At 31.6% G+C, this 17225-nt stretch overlaps 1 protein-coding gene across 1 annotated transcript; it reads left to right on the forward strand.

The window, feature by feature from the left end:
- The first annotated feature begins 2205 nt into the window (after window positions 1-2205).
- Window positions 2206-16112, forward strand: LOC130809199 (histone-lysine N-methyltransferase, H3 lysine-9 specific SUVH4-like). The gene is made up of 16 exons (XM_057674863.1): window positions 2206-2528; window positions 2628-3030; window positions 3122-3166; window positions 3291-3350; window positions 6584-6638; window positions 6736-6845; window positions 7453-7629; window positions 9930-10028; window positions 10256-10354; window positions 11470-11519; window positions 11611-11699; window positions 13049-13208; window positions 13297-13402; window positions 13520-13702; window positions 15032-15256; window positions 15723-16112. The coding sequence occupies exons 2-16, from the start codon at window positions 2638-2640 to the stop codon at window positions 15834-15836; spliced, it is 1965 nt and encodes a 654-aa protein (XP_057530846.1). The 5' UTR covers window positions 2206-2528; window positions 2628-2637; the 3' UTR covers window positions 15837-16112.
- The last annotated feature ends 1113 nt before the right edge of the window (window positions 16113-17225 follow it).

The raw sequence follows: 17225 nt of genomic DNA on the forward strand, positions 1-17225 counted from the left end.
GTAATTAACTATTTACAATATTTTAAATGTCTACTTATAATATTCTTAATGTCTACCGAAAAACTTACTCTATATTTTCCTTTTTAGGCTAGCAACGTTATGTACATCCTCCGTTCCAATTTACTTGCAACGTTTGCTTTCACGCAGTCCAATGCACTAATTGAATCCTTAATATCTCTTATTACGTAGAATAAAAAAATTATAAAAATTTAATATTAATAATCTTTGCAATGAGACGAATTAAACAAGATCTCACTTTACTATGTTTTTTCTAATGTCAAATTAAGAGGGATGAATGAATAGTGTCATTTTTTCTAATATTGCGACTAATATAAAACGGACGAATTACAATATGATCAAGAGTAAAGACATTATTAATTACTTCATAACCCTCCCGTTTTCTCTCCTAAACATTTTACACTTCCTATATAATCCATTAATTCAACTAAAAAATAGCAATTAGTAAAAATAAGTTTTAATCAGTAAAAAAAAACCAATATCAAATTTAAATAGCACTACTTAATTATAGTGTAGTTTAAAATTAAAATTCAGTTTCAATCAGTAAAAATCAATTGAGTTATTTTTTTTTTTTACATGAACTTAATAATTCATTGATCAAAATGTATCAGACATTTACAAAAGAGTAACAATCGATCAAATACATAATAATTTTAATCTAAACAAATTTCTATATAAAAAAGGTCACAATCACTCTAAAAGGGCATTTAACATTGAAGTCTTCCCTCTATTATATCGTTGTTTGATACAGCCTCCTTCAAGTGGGTCTTTAGGTCTTGTGTGTCTTTAAAATAGTGATAAAATTGATACCATTGATTGTATTAATGGAAGTGACATATGTTATGACATCATGTAAATTTTTACCGAATTGATAACAAAACTTCAAACTGCCAATATGAGAGACATGAAAACCCTATATGTGGATAGATTGAGTTCAATAAAAAGATAAACTGAATATATTTATTTATAACAAAAAATGAAAGAAGCAATAATAAATAGATTGAAACTTACTATCAATCATAAGGTTGATAGTAGCTCCAAAATTTACAATGGAGGCTAAGGTCTTTTTAGATAAAAACGAAGGAGATAAAATAGCAACCAGGGTTTGTTCTTAATTAGTAAAGTAACATAAAAGTTTAATACAGTATTATTTTGATTAATTAATTTTTATTAAATTAAAACTGATTTTTACTTATTCTAAATGATTTATACTAAAATTATATTTTATGGTGAACAAAACAATATTAAAAACAATAAACAATTGAGTATTGCTTTGTTCACCGGAAAAAATAAATAATTACTCTATTAAATATGTACCATAAATCATTTATAATAAGTAAAAATCTATTATAATTAGTAAATATCAATTATGATTAGTAATAAGGTACAATCAGTTTTAGTTTTAAGCAGTAAAACTCAATATACTTTATAACTAATACTAAGTTACAAATAATAAAAATCAATTTTAATCAATAAATGATTAAATACAATCAGTAACAATCAATTTTAATTACCTAAAATCAGTTAACTCAATAAAAATCAAGTAAATAAAAAATAATATTATAATCAATAAAAATTTCAATAATATTTCGGTGAACTAATGAACCCGTTGCTTAAAATCATGAGTCAACCCTTCTTGTATAAAGCTATCTCACTACAATTAGCTTTGTTCTATCTCCTCTGCTATTCAATAGTTGCTATATTTCTTGCACGTAATTTAATGTATATTTTATATTAAATATCTTTATTTTCACTTAATATAAAATTATAAAAATCACATATAAAAAACTAGACTTTAAGACAAATAAACAAGATCTCATATAACTATATTATTTGTTATGTATGAGTCGTAATTATCAATACAAGATTGAAGATAAATAGTGTTGCTATTAATATGTGGCGAGCATTATGGAACGGAGTAATTATAATTGATCATTTTAGAATTGTAAGTGATCACCTTAATATATTATACTTTACTTCGTCCTATTGAATTCACATCATATCCCATTTTGATATATCTCATTCAATTTGCATCATTTATATTTTTAGATAATGGCCAACCATTTTATTTTAATTTCATGCATTTTAACATTATTTTTATTTCATCCTATCACTTTTTTAAAACGTATCCATATTCGTTTTAGTACAATTCAACGAGGACGAATAAGTATATTTTTAGTTTGGAGTATTTGTTAACAACATCAGCCAAACGCCAACATTATCGGCATTCCCCCCCCCCAAATCCTTCACGGGCAGATACCGGAGAGAGAGAGGATTAAAAAGGCGCATTTTTTTCAGAATTTACAGACAAATACAGGGAGGGAGTTTCGCCAAATTTTGGCCTTCTTTAAAATTCCGCGCCTTCTTATTTCTCTGCGTTTTCCCGTAAACTCTTACTAACCTCACTCTACTCAACCCTCTTTTTAGCCTCTTCCATTTTCTCTCTCCTCCATCTTTTCACTTTCTCGATCAAACCCTAGATTTTCGGAATTTGTAGTAAATTTTTTCATGTTAGTTTTTTTCGATCTTATCTTTTTCTTTTTAATCGCCGTTTATATTCTGTATTTTGTTTACATTTTGTTTGTATTTTTTGCTTTTGTGATGGTCAGTTTTACTACAATGGCGGAAATGGAGGTGCTTAAGGAGGAAACAGTGGTTGAAGAAAGGAGGACGAGTGAGAGAACGAGAGGAAAAAGGATTTCATACAATGAAAAGGAACTGGCTAAGTTAGATGACGTTAGCCCTAAAAAAAGAGTTAGATGTCAGCGTAAAAATGGTACTTGTAAGAATTCGAATGTCCGAGCAGTTGTGGACACTAAAAAGAGTAATGAAATGGAGGCTGTGATGAATTTGCTGGAGCGGTCTAACGATACAGACGGGTTAGCGGGTTTAGGTCTCAAATTGGAGAAAGTTCAAGAGGATGCTTATGTTGATGGTGTGGAGAAAAGTGATCATTTCAAAGTCAAAGAAACTCTTCGAATCTTTAACAATTATTACCTACATCTTATTCAGGTTTGTGTAATTTTTTTACATATGTAAATGTAAATGTATACTTTAATTGTTTGGGCTAAGTTGTGACTTGATTTACGATGATTTACTGCAGGAGGAAGAAAATAGATGCAAGAGAATTGAAGAAGAAAAGAAAAAGGTAATTGTTTCTTCATTTTCATACTGGAGTGCATTTTTCTCCTGACTAATTTCTTTAATTTTCAAACTGGAGTGTTTTTTTTTCTTCTGACCTGTAAATTTTGTTTATTTGATTTGATTTGCAGAACGGCATATTGGACACAAAATCTCCTCACAAGCGTCCTGATCTGAAGGCAGTTAGTAAGGTATAAGCGATTTAATCGGTACTGGTGCTATTGTTATTGCAATGTCACTTGATTCGATTATTTATACTTCCTCGATTTTTTCGGACCATTCATATTTTCACTTGAGAATCGAGTTTTGCCTAGTATTGACTATTGCTGGCAAGGTTTAGATCCATTCCCACTAGCCGTCTTCCCCTCAGGTTAACTTGTAATCCAAAACACTTTTTTTTTTATTTATTTCAAAAGTATAAATTATATAAAGTTTATATTATTTTACTACGTATCAAAACTTATTTTATAAAATCTCATTTGAATATATATTTTCTTATACACTAATATGGCTGTTTGCTGTCATATTCTGTTAATATTGCAAAAGCTAAACTGAAGCAACTAAATTAAAGGAGGTATTATTTTCAGGAAAAAAAAAACGGAGTAAATTATTTCAATGTTATGTAAATGTCTTTCTCTTTGAGAATCGAGCTGGAGTCTTTTATATGTATTTAGATAATTGTTTTTGTGTAATGATCAAGTAGAAGCAAAAATTACAAGAGTCCTCCTTACAATTCTTTTAATTATATGTTTCAATTGTTTCAAAAAAAAAAATTGAGATTCTTCCTTAATAATTTTTAAATAAAATTTAAATGATGATATATTTATTGCAAAATTTATTGTCAAATTTAATTTTATATTCCCTCTTATTCACTAATATTGTCTTATTTGATTTGTTTCCATGTCAGATCAATTTTTTTATAATTTTTAGTTAAACACAATTTAACATATTCAGAATTAAATATATGCATTGACAAAGTGCAAACACCAAATGGAAAAATAATACAGAATTAAATATATGCATTGACAAAGTGCAAAAACCAAATGGAAAAACAATAGTGAATAGGAAGAAGTATATGTCATAGGATAAGAATTTCCGATCTTTTTTTCTTTTTCAGATTCTGATTGATACTTATGAATCATATTAAATTCAATTATAACTAGCCACTAAAAATAATACTCCGTCCTATCACTACAATTTGTCTCATTTGTAATTTTACATTATTATCAATCACTCTTAGTTTATACGAGTTAAATTATAGTCAAGTGAGATATTATTGTATTCGTTTCAATGTAAGTTATATTAGTATAATATTTATAATTTTTGATTATGTACAATTAAAGATATAAAAGATTAAATTAGTGCATTGTCAAGTAAGCATACCAAATGGGACAAATAGTAGTGATAGGAGGGGGTATGTAAATAATAAAAAGATTTTTCAATAAACATACCTATTTTTTCAATTGTAGTATGCATACCTATTGGACCCAAATTCCACAATACAAATCCAACAGTATACTTGATTTTTCAATTGGGTTTTGATCTAGTTTTAGATTTTTGACATAAAAAAACAATAATAATAATAATTAGTAACTAGAATTGGAAAAAACGAAATATCGCATTAAATGAACTTGTGTATAGCTAAAAGTTTTAACATTTTGATTTCAAGTAGAAAGGCCAAAGAACACAATGTAAAGGAATATAAGAACTTTAAGAGGAGATATGCATTGTTGAAAAAAAGATTTGATTTATGTTCTGAATGTTAGGATTTGCGGTAGAAACAAGGAGAAAAGATTTGGAAGGAAAGAGCAATAAAAACTACGCTTTTGTTCCAAGGAACCAATTCAAAGCTTAAACTCATGGTTGTAGCTCTATGATATGCTATATACTCTCATTATGATATGAGATTAAGCAATAAATAGTTTTGAGTGTATTTTCACACTTTTTAAAAATGGTTTTTCATGGATTTCAAACCATAGGCCTTCACTTTACGTTACAAAATTGTTACCAAATTTATATCATAATTACATTATACTGCTATTATGCATAATTTGATATGGAGCCGACCTATTTTGACCGTGTATGGTCAAACTCCATAAGCATGCTCATAATCGTCTTTATGGTTCCATGATATTTTGAATGGTATTGTTGGTATTTGGGGTGCCTTGAGTCCACAAGGAACCTTGGATTAGCTTGGGATACCACTAGGAATGTACGGTAAAAATAGTGGATTAGTGGTACAATGAGTTTTTTTTGAAGAAATCATGAAAATGACTTGTGCAATTTTCCAAAGTTGGCTTTCTTGACCGGAAAAGACAACTCGACTTTACATACTGATGGCCAAAAATCAGTTTATTATTTTGGTTGCTTCTCCCTTGTTTTTGCTACGCTTTTTTTGTATGTAATTGGGTCTATTCTTTATAAATAAACCCAAATTATGTTAGTTTAGTAAGAGTCCTTAATTCCTAGAATATCTCTAGCAATAATCTTACCCGAATCTCTCTCCTTCCTAATGCTCAAGAAACACCATTGAAGCTTCTTGAAAGCTTGTGATTGATTAATATACATCTAGGCTAGATAGTAGATGTAGCCCACTTTGTATGAACCACACTAATTGCTTTGTGTTGTTAACTGATGTTAATTTTGCTCATTTTAGATTGAATCAATTAGGGTTTCAAATCAACTTTTTCTTAATTCATTTTCAAGGCTCTAATCATTGATCCTATCCAAGTTAGGGTTTAAACCCTTCAATTTTGCTCTCATTGATAAAGGGCTCTAGCTTTTTCGTAAAGATACCCTGATGATAGTAACTTTATATGTTATGTTTATTTGGATAGGAAAAGTTTGTCATCATGACTACAGAACTTTACTCTCTGTTAGTTATTTTACTTGTAACTCTTCTAATGAGTTTTTATATTGGTGTACATTTTTGTTTGAATCTCGAGGTTTTGCTCTAATTAAATTACCCTAGAGCAGCTAGCAAAAGAGAAGATAATGATACTGCTTTCTTTCTTCCTTGATTGACTAATGTCACTAAAATTTGTTGAAGGAGGTGAAGAATGTGTTATGCATCTGTGTGAATCTTGTTTTTCTTGTATATTATGGATTTGCTTAAAAATGCATCGTTGTAATTCATCCGGCTTGTTTGTACACTATTTACAATAATGGGTTTGCCTACATGGAGTTCAGCAATGACTTGTTATCGTTAATGTGCCAGCAAGTTCTGGTGTTGGCGTTTACAGGAATATGGCACTGATATATTTGTTTTAAGCTTTGTATATGCTAGTTGTTGTGGAGTTTATTTTCATGGTTTATCTGTATAATTAAGGTATGGTTTTTATTTTAGTGAAAAAATATCCTATTGCGATCTTTCATTTATTTGGAAGCTATGTCTGATGTGATCGATGCTAAAATAATGTGGCAGATGAAGGATAGTGGGAAAGTGCTATATCTCAGCAAGAGATTCGGGGCAATACCTGGTATATTTTAACTTATGATATAAAATTTTGTACAGAGCTTTTCTGCATTCTTAATCATGAAACCCATAATCATACCCTTACTATATGTATGATTTAGGTGTTGATGTTGGTCATCAATTCTTTTCACGGGCAGAAATGGTTGCTGTAGGTTTCCATAGCCATTGGCTGAATGGAATTGATTATATGGGGCAGGAATACTGCAAAGGGGTAATTCATTTTTCCATCTCAATAACTCAATTTTCTTTTACCAGATAATAGAGATAAGCTTCTATATGAAGAAAACATACTCTGAAGAATACAATAAGGATAGAGATATTAAAAGTACCTTACCTGCATGAATCATGGCGCTTAATGGTGATTCTTATTATGATTGATTATCCCTGATTAATATCCAAAACTTTGATGCTTTATTATTAGGATATCATTTCAGCTAACCTTTACGATGCATTTATATCTTGACAAATTCTTTATCTAAAATAAAATATGAACTAAAAGTTGCGCTTTGGGAGAATACTTTTCCATATATGGTTATATGGGTAGTATTCCTACATTTTATTATAAGTGCCTGAAAATACTGTTTAATAATTAATGAGTTGCACTTTTTTTGATGCTATGTAAAAATCAACATCACAACATATGTTAATTATTAAAGCATAATAGAATGTAAGAGTTTTAGTTGAAAGAAAAGGTACATCGTTGTATGCAGTTTGTGCATGTCAAAACCATTTCTATGTAACTTTTTCTAAGGTCAAAAGTTGCATTTGTCTATGCATTTGTTTTCAAATTCACTGTTTATTATATATTTTGTAAACAGGAATACAGCAAATATACCTTTCCTCTTGCGGTTGCAATTGTTCTTTCAGGCCAATATGAAGATGACTTGGATAACTCAGAGGATGTGATATACACCGGTCAAGGTGGAAATAATCTGTTAGGTGACAAGAAGCAAATAGGAGATCAAAAAATGTTACGTGGAAATTTAGCTCTTAAGGTTTGCTTTAAATGATGCTTTGTGTTGAATCTTTTTATGCATCATTTTGCTATTACCTTTTAGAAACACCGTTCATGGCCTCATATATGTTATGATGGGGGTTAGAGATGCAAACTTATATTTTAGTAATGAAACAATAACAATATTGCCAAAACTCGATCCCAATAATATGGGATCGGCTAACTAATACAAATTAATGTGAGATATTGTTGCTAACAAATATTATGTTTTATTTGACCATATCTTATACTAAGTTGCAACTAAGAAAATCAATTTCAATAAGCATTTACATATATTCTCATCCTCCATTTATTCTTTTTTAAAGTCATTTTATTAAATCATGTGCACTTATTCTTGTGAAGTTCCAGATGATGTTTTGCTGTTAATTATTGAGTTTTGATGGTCACTAAAAATGATAATGTTGTGTAAATCCGACCTCAAACCTCACCTAGATTGAAGCCACAAATTGACATTGTATTAATATGTATTTTCATATGCCTTTGCAAATTATTATTTATGTCATTCTTCATTTCGATTCATCATTGTCATCTTTGACCTACCTCATCATCTTCTAAACTGGTCAAAGTTCCAACCTTTGGATGTTATTTTTTTGGTATTCTTTGCACATGATTTAACATAAACGATTTTCTCCCATGTTATCTACAATGATTTATATCACCATTCTTATCTCTTTATTTTGAATTTTATTCTGTTGGATATACTGTTTATCCATCTTAACATTGTAATATTAGATACATCCATTTTCTTAAATTATCTCTCCTTAAGACTAATATAGTATTGTCAGACTAATAATAATGTAGAGTTTTCTGTTATTTACTCGTATAACTTACAATTGCACCTTTTTGTCTAGTTATATACTTAACATCTTGATCATTAACTTAGTTCTTGTGAAAAATGGAACCAGTGTACTTGAAATACTCTCATTGAAGGAGCTACTTCGTATCTAACTTCACAACACCTTTATTATGATTCCTTGTGCTAATACGACATTTTCCTCATGTATTTTTTTACTTGAACTTGTTTTAAACCCTTTTGATATTTACACTCGCCTTTTACATCTCTAGCTTAGGATTGACCTAAGCTCTAGTTTTTTCATCACTTAACAACATGCACAATAAAATTTTATCCTAGGTCTTAATATCTCATCCAGGATGGCTTTGAACAAGAAAGGATACAAAGAAGGACCTTGATGTAGACCAATTGCAATTGGAAATCTCTAGTCCTCCATTCTTATATTGGCATTGGTTGTACTTTCATATATATTATATTATAACTTGAACAACATTTATTTACTGATGTGCAAATTGTTCCTTTTTTTTTGAGATGTATATGCAAATTGTTCTTTGCTATAACCATAGTGTTTTTTTCTTGGTATTTTTCCATACTCCTTCACTGATCACTAAAATTCAAAAGCTTATTTGCAGCATATTTGCTTTTCATATTTCTTAATTTGACATAGCTTTATATGTTGCCGCATTAGCTTGTGTGTTGGGTCTTTTGACGTGAAATTAAATTAGTTTTGGAAATGTTTGTATTTTTTTCTTAGGTGTTGTATAATTACTCTCTTCAACAACTTAATGGTTAATTTCATTAGCTTAATTTCATTGTTAAATCGCTTTTCTCTTTTTTTTGATTGGTACTATTAGTCTGTTGACATCTTGTTTGTTCCCTATATGTTAAAGTGGTTAGTTTATTGATTTTATCGCACCCACTTTACGCATATCCAAGCCTCATTAGGAATACTATCAGACACATACCATCTAAATTTCTTTCTAAATGCTTCTCTTTTTGGTCATCCTATAAAGATGCTTTTTTTTCTTTCTCTTTAGTTCATCTTGTGTACTTTTAATTTTTTTTCATTTATCTTTTGTTTTGCTTTTGCATTGGCTTTTTTATTAACTTCCTCATACCAACACGTTGTGTCAGCTGATACCACCCTTTTTGATTCACAGGCCATAAAAAAGTCCAGCCACTCTTGTCCACATGATCTACCTTGCTTTTTGTCCTTGTTCTTTCTATTGTTGAATCATGCTGCGTTTCTGATACAAGTAAAATAATCAGTATAAACCTGAAACCTAAAGCATTATCTATTTTTTCGAATTGCTTACTTTAGATTCTCATTAGTTTTTTTTAGCTGTTCTACTTTCTGCATATCTTTTTTGGGTGCATAATGTTTACAAGGTGTTGTTTATAGTTCAAGTCTTCTATATCTTCTTTAAATCATTTCAAAGACTTTAGTTCTATGGCCTGATAATACCGTTAACTTATGCTTATTGCAGAATAGCATGGAGGAGGGTCTGCCAGTGCGTGTCATTCGTGGTCATCTATCTAAAAGTAGTTACGTTGGCAAAGTCTACACTTATGATGGTTTGTATAAGGTGATATTCTGTTTGGTTCTGTGTATCTTTGTGTTGATTTGTTTCAGTAATATCCTGTTTGGGTTGTTTTTATAAGTATGTGGGTGACATGTACATTGCCAGACAATGCTTTATTGTTCCTGTCTCAATTGTTACTTATTTTGATAGAAGATTCATGTGGTTTTCTCCACATTTGTTTTTGTGTGGGCTGCATTCAATTTGAAATATATGATTGGTATACTGTGCAGGTTGTGAATTACTGGGCAGAAAAAGGAGTCTCTGGTTTTACTGTTTATAAGTTTCGTATGAAGCGAATTGAGGGCCAGCCTGAGCTGACTACTAATCAGGTTTCTGTACTGTCTCAGATGTTCATATCTTGATTAAATTATTGATGTGCGGACGCATGATTTTCTACTCTTGGTTTCACAATTCCCCACCCTGCTCCACCTTTCCCTGATCTTTTCTATAGTTTTGCTACTTGATAGGCAGAGTCGTGAAACTCTTCCTTTATTTTTTTCTCTTATGTTCTTACTCTGGGTTAATTGTATTCTTTGGGCTTTTTTTTGGATTGAAGAAAATATTTTATCATATAAAGTACCTCAATACAAACCAAAATGGGAGAAAGATCTAGATGGATCCACTTCCAAGCCCAAATGGGAAAAGAAACAAAACTACAACACCATAAAGGGAGACAGATGAACCATCTAGGATGAACCTCCATCCAAAGTTTATGGGGATGAAAACAACGGCCATCAAAGATGGCATAAAACAACAAAACCAAAGGAAAAAGGGACACAATACCCTAAACCAAAGGACGAGAACAAGATTTTTAGAAATTAAAGCAAAAATCTACACTGAGAGATAAACCAAAAAAAAACAACTATCAAAACTTACTTAACCAAGCTTTATCAACAATACTAGACTTGTGAATAGTGAAATCCATTCTGGTCTTAATCGAATCTTTGATCTGGCACCATACCATGCGTTCTTTAACATTTTTTATTATGAGCCATTCAAATCCAATAGACCATGGTTCTACTTGTTGGTCATATTGCTGCAACTCGATTGTGCTCTCAGGTGTAATTGACATTGCCTTGACTCATCTATTCGCCGTAAATAGTGTTTTAAGTATGGTATGATTATACCAGCTAACCAGGGTCATATAACAGTAACTGCTTTACAAATCTGATTCCTTTCCACAGTATTTGTTTACTGATATACTGGTGAAAGTGTGAAACCAGGTTACCAGCATAGCCATTGCTTTCTTGAAAGATTTTTATCCTTTTCTTTATTGTGGTTATTTATTATTATGCTAAACTTGGCAACCGAGGCTTTGGCTAGTTCATTTTTCCTCTTCCTTGCATGCCATGTGTAAACTTTTGGATGTCTCTTGTTTATAACTTGAGTTAATTTTCGAAAATTGTTTTCCTGTTTCTTATTTCATCTTTAACTCATGTATCAGGTTCAATTTATTCGAGGACGTATTCCTGAGTCTGTTTCTGAAGTTCGAGGGTAACTGTTATTAGTTTAATGTTCCCTTTTTCTTTTACTATTTGGACATTCCATTTTTAAGATGTTTCTATGGCTGTATTTTTGGGTGAAGGTTGGTTTGTGAAGATATCTCTGAGGGCCAGGAGAATATTCCTATCTGTGCAACAAATTTGGTTGATGATCCACCTGTACCACCAACGGGTGAGTTTAATTGTTTGGTTATGTTCCTTTTCCGTAGTTTGGTTTCTTTGTCTTTGATTGGATGTATTTATTTATATTTAATGTATTTCCATGGATTAGTATTTTGGGTGATGTAACTATCATAGTGTAAAAATAAGGCCACATCGCATCGCGTCGGCTGCGTAGTAAAGGTTTTTAAAAACAATGAACCGAACTTTCCCGCGTTGTAAAGGTGTAAAAACCGCATTTTGGGCTGTATCAAGGGATATTTTTTGGTTTTGACCGATATTTAGGCGTTACGATAAACGCATGACTCCCTCTACCGCATCACCGTTTTGTTGCCGCAATCACGACCATTACCGCATTTTTACTCTATGGTGACTATTGTTTTAAACCTAGGTGGGAGTTTAGGTGAAAGATACCTGATGACATTGGTGTAATGATTTCATTATGGAAAATGTAAATCCAATGTTTGATTTTGTGGTACTTTAATTATGGGTTTGGCCTTTTGAAAATCTACCTGTTGAAAAATCTTGTTCTATTACTTTATGACTCGCCCGTTCTTATTTTGACCATGTTTCTATCATCCCTCTATGCCTTTTCCGTTTTCTCTCCATGTCCTCTGTCTATCTACATCCTGCTTGCTGAAAGTTTGTATGTTTGCTCGGCCGACAAAGAGTTTATAGATTTTAATTTTTCCTTGATAAGTGATTTTTATTAGCACTTGAATAGTTAATGGCAAGATTAGCATAATGCTGCAGAGCTGTAAATATTTGTTGTGTCACATGTGAGTTTTTATAATTTAAACCTCAAAGACTACTACTCCTTCCATCATACTCAATTTGCATCATTTTTAATTTTGGTTAGTCCCACTCATTTAACCTCTTTTAATTTTGGCCATTCCCACTCATTTAACCACTTTTAATTTTGGCCATTCCCACTCATTTAGCCCCTTTTCCTTATTTGGAAATGGACCTTGCATTCTTTTTAATTTTATCCACAGTTCAACACTCCTTTAATATCATTTACACATTTCAATCTTTCTTTTCATTTATTACCAAATGCTCACTATCCCTTAAAAATAAACTCATTTACAATTGAGACAAATTCAAGGTGACAAAGTTGTATTAGGTAGGTAGGTAATAGTGTTGCAAAATCATTTGCCTCTAAAAGTAAGTGAGCCCTTGGGAAAATTGTAGTACATCATTAGCCAGGTGGGCTTATGCTAAAACAAGTTTTGGCCTGATGTTTATAGTGTTATAGATTGATTTCGCTTTGTTAAGTATCTCTATGGTGTCAATCTGATCTTCCTCAAGTAGGCTAGGACATTGTAGGCTTTTGCTTTTTAATTGTACTGAAAACATTTTTAGGTTTCAAATATTTGAAATCCATCCAAGTTGCGGACAATGTGAAGATACCTGCTCCAGCTCGCGGATGTGATTGCAGCGGAAGTTGCACAAATCCCAATATATGTGCTTGTGCCAGGTTAAATGGCTCAGACTTTCCTTATGTTCAGAGGGACGGTGGCAGGTAGTTAGGAAATCCGTAAGCTTTTTGGTTGTCTTGATTAAGCATAAGATTAGTTATTTTAGGTGTTGCTGTTTTGTTTTTTTGGCAGGCTTATTGAAGCAAAGGCTGTGGTATTTGAATGTGGGCCGAATTGTGCTTGTGGAGGCATGTGCATCAACCGGACATCCCAAAAAGGCCTAAGATACCGTTTTGAGGTGCTGCTACTTGACAAAGAATAAATGTTACATACAACAATTCCAAAGCTTTGATCCCCAAAATACATTTGTGTTTTATTTTATTATTTTGTTAACATTGCTTTAAATCCTTAATAGGTTTTCAGAACACCAAAAAAAGGGTGGGGTGTCAGGTCATGGGATTACATACCAGCTGGTGCACCAATTTGCGAATACACTGGGGTACTCAAGCGATCGGATGAGGCTGATAGTGTATTGGAAAATAACTTTATTTTTGACATTGATTGCCTTCAAACAATGAAGGGACTTGATGGGAGACAGGTATTTTTTGAAACAGTTATCTACTGTGGATTTTTTGTTAGCTCTATTGTATACTTAATAACTTTGTAGTTTGAATGCCAAAGGATTTTTTCTAATAATTTCTTGTCTCTTTAATTCTTTCAATTAATGGCACTCATGCCCTGTTTGGTAACTAGTCATAATCTTATCCCTAATTCTCTCAATTCATTGCACTCATACCCTGTTTGGTAGCTAGTCGTATATTTTCATGAAAAGTAGCATGTCATTTTCATGGGAATGAAACTTCGTCTTTAAGCATTGGCATTTCTTCTCAAATTTTGATTACCACCTAATACCACTCCCTTACAATTTAATAATTGAGGATAAATTTTATGAAGAAAAGGAGACCTTTAGAGTTGGACTAGCATAAGCATAAATCTTCACATGCGATTTCCTAGCAAATTTACGTTGAAATTTCATTAACCACAAGATCTTCTCACCGAGTTCAAATACATTGTTTAATCTGAAGCATGAACATCGACAGATTGCACGTCTTCTCTGTGTACTGTGAGATCAGTTAGTCAAAAACTCTTTAAAACCGATGAAAAAAAATCCACATTTTGTGTGCAAGTTTTACCTTTTTTCATGTCATTGTAATCCCTAAGATCAACATATCCAACTTTCCTACTGATGGACATAGCATAGTCAATACTTTGATCTCTCAAACAAGTCATCTATCTGGCTCCCATGACTTTGTTACCTAAAGGGTATCTGTAATTGTTGACCAATTAGTCAAATCTCTTTCATGAATTGTAAGGATCAAGTTTGTGTCCTTTAAACTCCAATCTTTAATAAACATCTTAAGTTTATTACAGTAGTAATCTACTTATCTCAATCAATCTATGTACAACTTTAACACAAGGTGTATATGTAACAACTTTAACACAAGGTGTATATCTAACACCTTTAACACAAGGGGCTTGTATTGGTTTTATCATAATCTTTTGTTTAGAGCTTTAGTTAATCTAAAAGGGCAAAGTGGTGTATTATGACTTTAGCACTTAAAATTTTAGGTAAAACTCATTTTGTGTAGTTGTAAGTTCAGTTTAAATCTAAAGCTGATGTGTAGCTTTGCATTTGTCAAGATGTTTATCTAGAAGCATTAATGAAATGTAGCTTATGAATGGTTATGTAGATTCCATAAAATGCACAAGAGAGATCTTGTTTAGTTCTTGAAAAGGCGTGTTAATCTCCTCAAAATTTTTTTGGTATATGATTATGCTATTATCTGCTCGAATTGTTTGAAGAAATGTTCTACTTGTATTTTTTGGTGAAATGCCCTTTTCCAGTAGTTTGTCTATTTGTCGACAGATGAGGTTGCGAGATGTTTCTATTCTTACTGATGACAAACCTGAGAAGGTTGTGGATAGCATGGTGGAATTTTGCATTGATGCTGGTGTCACAGGAAACCTGGCAAGATTCATCAACCATAGCTGTGAACCTAATCTCTTTGTACAGTGTATTCTCAGTTCACACCATGATTTCAAGCTAGCCAGGGTGATGCTTTTTGCTGCCGACAATATACCTCCTTTACAGGTGACTTTCACTTTAGTTTTCTTGGGCATGCTATTTGTCTTTCAATTGAACTAATTAAAACATAAAACATTAAACGGGAGAATAAAAGTCAAACTAGGAAAAAGATAGAAAACTAATGGAATTTGATTTTTGGAGAGGTGGAATTATTGGTTGCAAAGTAATGAGAAAGAAATAGAATAACAATCAATTCCCTGATTTTGGAGTATAAATTTATTCTAGGGGAGGGTGTGGAAATACGTTTCCTCGGGAAATTATCCTTCTTTTTTATTCATCCTTTTTTGGGTTTACTCTCATTTTAGATCATTTATAATTATTTCAATTAGTTCATTTGCATCTCTTTTTACCTTTATTTTTTAAATATTTACCCTCAATCCAAGCATTCAAATTAGTCTTAGTGTGGCTATCTAGACCTTTTTTTACTTTGTTTGGTTTAAAACATTATGACAATAATTTTATTTCTTGGCAGGAACTTACCTATGATTATGGGTATGCACTTGATAGTGTCATTGGGCCTGATGGGAAGGTAAAGCAGATGCCATGTTATTGCGGTGCTGAAGGTTGTAGGAAGCGATTGTTTTAAGCTGTTTCTTGAGTCTGCCTCCTCTTTTTTGGTTAGTGCTTACAAGCTACAACTAAATAATGTATAGATGCTAACGTATAGATGCATCTCTTTTTGCGCTCATGGGAGAACTCATGAGCTTGGACATAGACCGAGTATAGAAACCGATTTTTTGTATGATGCTAGTATTACTAAGCAAATCTTTATATGAACGTATTTATGGCCATATGCTGGTCAGCGTGTTCTACTGTTGTAGTTAATTGTCTATCAATCAATTGTAATGAAAATTTTGTACAACCTATTCATCCAGCATTTTTGGAAATGTGTCGTTGCGTTAACTAAGTGTTTTACTATTGAATTCATCTGGTTCTGTGACGTGAATTTTCAGCTGCATGACCTTTGAAGCCTTGAAGGCTAGATTTTACTTTGCTAATTTTCATGTGCAGATGTGCTAAGCCCTACCATTTACTTGCTAAAATGTTTAGCTTTTTTATAGTTTATTGTTGTTTGGTCATTATATCGCTAAATCACCAAAAATTAAGCAAGAGTTTGCTTTTGACCACATTGGACATGCCTATAATAGAAATGTAATATTGGGGCATTTTGAAGACCAAATGTATTTCTCTTCCTCATTAAACTTGTAGGGTGTGGAACGTTTGGAAGTTTAAATGTTGAAGAAAGTTTGGAAGGTCAGCCTTGTTGTCATGAGGTTTCTTGGGGAGGCTAGAAGAAAATTTGAAACAATTAAGCAATTTTAACAAAAAGAAAATAAAAAAATGAGTTTCGGGTAAACTTAATTTTAAAAATAAGTGTTTTTATGGTCGAGTTTAAAGTTAGATTTGTTTGCTGTTAATAACTGCGAATAAAAAAAATTGATCAAAAAAAATCAAAATTGTTGTTTGCAGTTACTGAACATGACTTTTACTTTTTCCGTCCCTTCTAATGTTATGACATTGTCTTCTTTTTGTTTGCATTTACTAATTGCGAACAGACTTAATCTTAGGCTCAGACATAAAAACGCTTATTTTTAAATTAAATTTATCCGGAACTTTTTTTAAATTTTTTTTTGTTAAAATTGCTTAATTCTTTCAAATTTACAGGATAGAGCCCCTGGAAAGCTTTGGGTCTGTCTATAATGTTCTAGTGGGTATTAGGCCACTTTATAAGAAGCAATTGAGTTAGAATAATACTCCATTCTATTTTAATCAAATGTCACATTTGATATTTTGTATATTTGTAGATGTACAATTTTGAACCTATATTTGTACACGATTAAAAATTATAAAAAGTTAATATTAAATACTCATTCCGTCATATTGAATTTGCAGCATTATTATTATTCGTTTCGTTTAATTTGCATTATATTTAAATTTGATTAATGTCCTACCATTTTCATTTAATCTCATCCAT

Source organism: Amaranthus tricolor, chromosome 3, assembly GCF_026212465.1.
Source record: "Amaranthus tricolor cultivar Red isolate AtriRed21 chromosome 3, ASM2621246v1, whole genome shotgun sequence".
NCBI lineage: Eukaryota > Viridiplantae > Streptophyta > Magnoliopsida > Caryophyllales > Amaranthaceae > Amaranthus > Amaranthus tricolor.